Source organism: Borostomias antarcticus (genome assembly GCF_949987555.1).
Source record: "Borostomias antarcticus genome assembly, chromosome: 13".
NCBI lineage: Eukaryota > Metazoa > Chordata > Actinopteri > Stomiiformes > Stomiidae > Borostomias > Borostomias antarcticus.
The window spans coordinates 3,357,896-3,365,395 of NC_140246.1; the positions used below are offsets into that span (position 1 = coordinate 3,357,896).

Below are 7,500 nucleotides of genomic sequence, written 5' to 3' on the forward strand. Positions count from 1 at the left end.
ACACACACACACACACACGCAGTCTCACCTGTCGTAGTCTCCGTTGCAGAGCGCTCGTACTGGGATCTTGAAGGCCTGCCACACCGGGTTCAGTGTGTTCTTCACAAACTCTGTCTTATGGCAGATGGTGAACCTGAGGACAGGACACACACGCTCACTGGAACCACACGGCAATACAAAATGGTGGGGAGTTTCCAATCTAGTTCCAAGGGTTGTCTATGAAAAACAAGGATAGAGACAGACAGACAGACAGACAGACAGACAGACAGACAGACAGACCGGCAGACAGACAGACAGACAGACAGACCGGCAGACAGACAGACAGACAGACAGACAGACAGACCGGCAGACAGGCAGACAGACAGACAGACAGACAGACAAACTCTCTCCTCCACATTCCATTCTCTCTTGCTCTCTCTCTCTCTTTCTCTCTCTCTCCCTCCCTCCCTGAGATGAAGAGTTCACTGACAGTTTGCTATGAAGAGACAGACAGACTGACTGACTGACTGACTGACTGACTGACTGACTGACTGACTGACTGACTGAGGGAGACTACGGACAGAAGGTGCTCTCCATCCTTTATCAGACCAGACGTCCTAAGCACCCTTCTAAATCGTTCTGCTCCTTCTAGATCTTTCCCATTAGATAAGATAAACCACACTCTCATCCTGACACAGATCTTACAGATATCAAAATATAACCCCTTTATAAACTTCAAAAGGGCACACTTTGAAAACTTGAGCTGCAAAAAATAAAAAATAAATGTGTTGAGGAAACACAAATAAGATCTTGCTTCGTTTTCCTCAGCAATTTCAAAGGACTGAATATGATATGACAGCCGCACTGTAGCTAGTCGGCAATTACTAAGGCTCACAGGATGTTGCTTTTTGAAATAAGCCTCTAATTGCCAATTAGCCAATCAGATTCAATCCCCTGAAACTATCTTGCAAGGTCACCATTGAAAAAACAACAAATTTGTGCCGCCCGAGACGATCGTGATTGGTTTAAAGAAATACAGTGTGTTTTTTTACCCCTTATCTCAGAATGATAGTGGGGGCGTGGCCAGACCTTTCTCCAGCGTTGGCTCAGTGCTAAAACGAAGTACGGAAATCGAGAGAGAGGCGGCAGGCGAACCCACATCCGCAGAGATAGGCGGGGAGTCAGGGAAGGGAGGGCGCGAGGTGAGGAGAGACGTCGACGTGACCTGCACACTGAGGGGGGAGGGAGGGGGGGGGGGGTGGCTGGGGGACAGGCCAGGGGGGACAACAGCAAGCTCTGCCTGGGTCCCGTGGGCCATAGAGGGCCCGAGTTGGTATCAGCGCCGCTGGTCTCACCCACAGCCCCGGGCTGCTTATCTGACCTGGCAGATATCGGCCCGGGAGACGAACCCTGCCACACACACACACACACACACATGCGCCACACACACATAGACAGGCGCACAAAGCACACACATATCTAGGCTAGATGTTTCCCTAAATGAATTCAATACAAACAAAGGGGGGAGGGATGAAAGTGGGAGGTAGGAGGAGAGGACGTGGAAGGGGCAGGTACTCACGTTCCGTCCTCGTTGCTCCGGTAGAAGACCAGGAAGGGGTCGGACTTGCCGAAGAAGTCCTTCTTGTCCAGTTTGTTCCCGCAGAACTGCATCATCACTGATTCCTAACCAAGTAACAGACACAATATCCTCTGTAAGTCTGTGCGTTTGTGTGTTTTGCATGTGTGTGAAGGTGCCTGCAAGCTGCCCCAGCCAACTGCCGACAACTGACATTCTAAAGTTGGCAGTTAGTTAGAATGTTGGACGTTTAAAATTCAGCTGCTGCAAAATCCATCCAACCGACGCCAACGGTCACCGAGAAACACGGCGCGCCAGTCCAACGTTGGCGTTGGTTGGTGTTGTTTGGCGTTGGTCGGGGCAGTGTTCAGACACATGGATGGAGAGGGGGAGGGAGGGGGGGGTCCAGGGGTTGATGTGTTCTCCTCACCCTGCAGTTGCCAAGCTCCTCTGCCTTCACTATGATGGTGCCACACTTCTTGCCCGGTATTCCCCTGCAGGGAGGACAGAACACAGGACGCGGTCATCAGCAGCTGGACACCCGGCAGAGAGGTCGGCTCAAATGCTATCGAGCCCTCCCGGGTGCTTCCGGTCTACCGGGTACGATGACACCAATGGAACGCCGCCTGATGCTCTAACCTCAGACATTTTCGAATACTGAACGTTGGTGTGTTTGGACCTGTGTGTTTCGTGTGTTTGATCCAGATCTGTGGCTGACAGGTCTGTCACTGTCACGTCGACTGGTGAGGGCTCCTCTGTTGGGACACACGGTTCACATCGCCTCATGGAAAGTTCCAGAACCAGAGGGAATGTTCTGTGACACCCGCAGGGCACAAGGGGACCTCTGTGTGTGTGTGTGTGTGTGTGTGTGTGTGTGTGTGTCAGCCAGTTACTGAACTCAATGAAACGTCAATGATGAAAATGTCTCTCTCCCACACCCCTAACTAAAACAACCATCTTCCAAGAGGGCCCTTTCATAAGACGCACTGGTCCCATTACCTGGCAATATGAAGGCTTTTGAAGGAAACCACTGTAGCATGGCACAAAAAATGAGACAAACGGTCTTAACTTATAAGAGATGGTGTAATCTCTAAAAAGTCACTGTCGTTTGATGACTTTAGTGGAAGAGGAAGCCATACTGTACCTGACACCAAATTGGCTCAGGCAGTCATTTAGGAAGCCTGAAATTGAGGTTAAGGACCCCTGTCAGCGTGGAGGTCATTCCTGGCTCCTTTAGCTACCCTGTCGTTCAGAGGGAGAGCGCTTTCTGATGAGCGACCAATCAAAAGGACATAAAGCCTCAGTCTTTCCGCTGTGTCTCTGTTTTACATGGACGAAGCAGGTGTCCACTTTTAACCTGGACACCGATCCTCACAGGGAGCAAAGAATTAGCCCCGTTCTTTCTTTTCATAGTGAGAGTCTGGTTGGGTAATCGTTCCTTACCACATTACCTCTAGATCCCCCCCATGGAAATGAGCCAATCTCCTGTCTGAGTGGCTTCTCCGTCGTGGGTTATGTAGGGCGAACGGCGCTTCGTTGCCAGTTGCCAGTGAACAGATTGAGGCTTGATTGAGCCGTTGACCATTAAGCCTCCTACGGTTTTTATGACGGAGAAAATGACCGGATGGAAATAGCTCAGAGGCCGTTACGGATAGATAAAGACAAGCTCTGTGTGTGTGTGTTTACAGTATGTGTGTGTTTGTGCACGCCTGTGTGCACAGTGAAAGAGTAGCCATTAATTCAACAGAGGCTTATTTCCTGAAGTGACAGTCACATATTCTGCTAGGGGCGTCTCTTTATTCATAACAGGATTAGATCCAGAAACAGGGTTCAGAGAGGGAGTAGAGCCTGAGACATATCTGGTAGCGGTCACTACCGACAGACAACAGCTCACACTAATATGACCATCCTACTTTCACAGTACTGTTGGTCTGACTGCACAGCGTTCAGAGGTGTTTGTTCTGGAGGTCGCCTGCACATTTCACCCTAGGTGAGAGAAAGCCTTCATGATCGAGGTCATTAAGTACCAACCTCTCCAGAATACCATCTCAGAGCTAGGGTACAGATGCAGACTATTTGCGATCATATTAGGCAGCCTAGGACAAACACACTGGAATATGTAGGGGTGGGTCGTATACCCACCTCCCTTGTTCTCTGTAAAGCGCATTGTGTTGCCTCTATACAAATAAAGCTTTGATTGATTGATTGATTGATTGATTGAAACACACAGGTTGGTCATAAGAGGGTTCCAACAACCGGGGATGCCAAAAAACGCCTTGCTAAGAATTGCTCTGTCTCTACTGCCACTAGCAGTCGCCATATATGACGAAGACGCTGCTAGTTGTACCCTTGAACGTAAGAAAAAGAAAGCTATGTTGCTGGTCCATGACCTTGTGAATGTACCCGTATAGTATAATAATTTTGCACCTTCAGTATTTGTGTCCCTGTATGTTGTTCTCTATGTGGACATAAATCGATTGTTAAGTGTGTGTGTGTGTGCGTGTGTGTGTGCGTGTGCGTGTGTGTGTGTGTGTCCAGGCCTGAGTGGGCTTGCCTGCCTGTTGGCGGATCCACAGTAATAGCTATTCCAGCTCCATTCTGCTTCAACCTTGAGCCCCACAATCCACTCACTCTAAGCGTTGCTATTTCAGCTGGATCTGATTGCTGCTTAACTGGATCAGCCGGTTCTCAGCTACATCCATTCTACGACCCCCATAAAGCACTTAAAACCACCCTCTCCAACACCGGTTATTACAGAGGGCTCCCCTCACACAAAGTTGCAATCCAGCATTCACATTCTGCTGCTTATGCCAATGGCTGATGCAGTTGGTAGAATGGGTTTTTGACGCTGTAAAAAGCACAGCTCACACACAACGGGCGCACAAACACATACACACACGCAAAACAAACGCATCAGCATGCCGTACACACCCATGCACACTCTGAGGCAAACGGAGAACCGCTGGGCGCTTGTTCTGGTCTTGGTGCCGCCCTGAATGGACCAGCTGGAGACTAGATTGCCCATGTCACATTCTATTAAACAACAAAGCATATGGCCGCTGTCCGGAAAAGATAACAACAAATAGCCTAGCGGTGACTTACAGCAGAAAAAACCTGGATTTAAGCCTAAGCTGTTCCTGACTGGTTTCAGGGCCTTAATTAAGAGCCGGATACATTTTAATTATGCGACAAGGTCACTTCCTGTCCTGTGTTCGTTTGGGATACCCTCAATTCCTTCTCTCTCTCTCTCTCTCTCTCTCTCTCTGCATCACTGTTCCTCTTGTTCTGCTCAGTGCATCACTAACAGATGTGCAGACAGTAGGTTTATGGTCACACAGGAGACACACTGGTAGAGGAACACTTTTTAATGGATGAATCACACACACACACACACACACACACACACACACACACACACACACACACACACACACACACTGTACACACAGAGACTTGTACAACAAGAAAAGCAAGAGCCAGTGTCCCCATGACAACTCTAATACAGTATGTGTGAGAGCGTCAGGGCCCAGTGGGAGGCTGTTGAATATATTCTATATAGCTCTGCTTGTTATCTTCACTAATACATTTCACTAAACGCAGCCGGTGGAAACGTCATTATTCTGCCGAGGTGTTCCATCTCTGGGGAGCGACAAGGACAATGGAGACGATCTCGCAGCGAACGATCGTCTGGTCCTGTGGCAATTATAACGTGATGTGAACACGGACTTCATACTGGAAGGTGTAGCATTCCCCCAATGGTTTTTTGTGCACTGTCCCCGTTGTCTTGATGGAAAACCTAAGCAGAAAATCCCCCCCCCCACACACACACACACACTCCCTGCATACCGAGACAGGAACCTCTCCTGAAACTTCTAATCAAGAGACCTGGATTTGCAATCAGCGTCTACAGAGCGCCGGGTAATTAAGACTGGGCGGCCCTGGGCGGCTGTTTTCATCAGACCCGCACCACGATTACAGTGTCTCCACCCGGGAGGGAGGGGACCTGATGACTTATCATTAGACAGCGCAGAGTAACAGCAGAGCAGCGTGGGTCTCCAAATCAGGCCTCTCATTCACCGGGGTTAGTATCTCTCTCTCTCTCTCTCTCTCTCGCTCTCACACACACACGCACGCACGCACGCACGCACGCACGCACGCACGCACGCACGCACGCACGCTGTTAGCCCCATCTCCGTCTCCAGACCCTCCTCTGAATCAAGATTACCTTTCCAGCGGAAGAGAGATTCGATTTTTAGATAAAGAGCTTCTTCTGTCTCATTGAATATTCAAGAGCCCAGTCAAAAGGGAACACATTTGAAATTTATAACCAGAGTGGTTGGAGGCGGAGAATGTTATCGATAATATATGGAAATGGGATGCAAGACGCCACGGCGGAACTGACTTAACTCTAAGTGCCTTGGAAGAGTAACAGACCCAGAAGTGGTGGCGTGTGGATGAGCGATGAGGAAATGTATCATCTGTACCTTCTAGCATCAACATCACATCTACACGCACCAATCCACCGGCCGCTGAGCGTACAGGGTATTATACTGTACGTACAGTAGCCTCGCCTGATGATCCTCGCAGGGTTGGGACCCTCAGGGTTGAACTACACTGGTACCAACAGAACCACACCCGACCTGTCTCTCTCTCTGACCATTCTCCTCCGATCTCTCTCTCGCTCTCTGAACTCTCTCTCTCTCTCTGACCATTCTCCTCCGATCTCTCTCTCTCTCTCTGACCATTCACCTCCGATCTCTCTCTCTCTCTCTGACCATTCTCCTCCGATCTCTCTCTCGCTCTCTGACCTCTCTCTCTCTCTCTGACCATTCACCTCCGATCTCTCTCTCTCTCTCTCTGACCATTCTCCTCTGACCTCTCTCTCTCTCTCTCTGACCATTCTCCTCCGATCTCTCTCTCGCTCTCTCTGACCATTCTCCTCTAATCTCTCTCTCTCTCTGACCATTCACCTCCGATCTCTCTCTCTCTCTCTCTGACCATTCTCCTCCGATCTCTCTCTTTCTCTCTCTGACCATTCTCATCTGATCTCTTTCTCTGGCCATTCTCCTCTGAGTCTCTCTCTCTCTCTCTCTCTCTCTCTCTAACCATTCTCCTCCAATCTCTCTCTCTCTCTGACCATTCTCCTCTGATCTCTCTCTCTCTCTCTCAGACCATTGTCCTCTGATCTCTCTCTTTGTCTCTCTCTCTCTCTCTGACCTCTTAAGAGTGTGTGAGAGCCAGGTCCGCTGACGCGTCGGGGGACGGAGAGGCGTCCTGCTCACGTGGGGTCGAGCGTGACGTCTCCAGAGCCTCTTGCCCCGCCCCTCCGGGCCGCTAGCTAGGGACCGGGCGGCGGCAGCGCCCGAACGGACAGTTCCTTAGACAAGACACGCACGAAAAGAGCACACACGGGCATGCGCGTGCACACACACACACACACACACACACACACACACACACACACACACACACACACACACACACACACACATACACACACACACACACACACACCAACAGCACGGCAACACGCTGGGACACACAGAACGGTGAGTTAGCACGGCACACACGCATGTGCTGTGTGTCAACACAACATTTGTGGCCACTGATAGATCTATAAATAGACGGTCGTTGAGTCGTGCCACTACACACACACACACACACACACACACACAAACACACGCACACACTCCCCGGCGCCGGCTAGAGGGCTGACTGAACTGTGTAATTAGCTGTAATTAACGCTCGTTAAGGTTGTTAAGGGTCCCGCGCCGTCACGCTGTGGCACAGGTGTGTGTCTGACGAGATGAGCTCACACCTCACCGGGGCGGCCATGTGAACAGCCACCGGACCTGAAGGAGTGGCAGATGGTACCGTCACAGCCACAGACGGACACACACATATTCTAGGGATTATTATACGATAATCCACACAGTACAAGTCAT

General features: G+C 50.2%; 1 protein-coding gene across 1 annotated transcript in view; it reads right to left on the reverse strand.

Moving 5' to 3' along the window:
- The window catches only part of LOC311317001 (copine-8), a 77,753-nt gene that overhangs the window by 24,389 nt on the left and 45,864 nt on the right, over positions 1 to 7,500 (reverse strand). The window contains exons 7-9 of the mRNA XM_084447996.1: positions 1,986 to 2,049; positions 1,559 to 1,662; positions 29 to 133 (exon numbers count right to left, since the gene is read on the reverse strand). Coding sequence (XP_084304122.1) covers positions 29 to 133; positions 1,559 to 1,662; positions 1,986 to 2,049 — 273 coding nt within the window. The remainder of the gene's footprint in view (positions 1 to 28; positions 134 to 1,558; positions 1,663 to 1,985; positions 2,050 to 7,500) is intronic.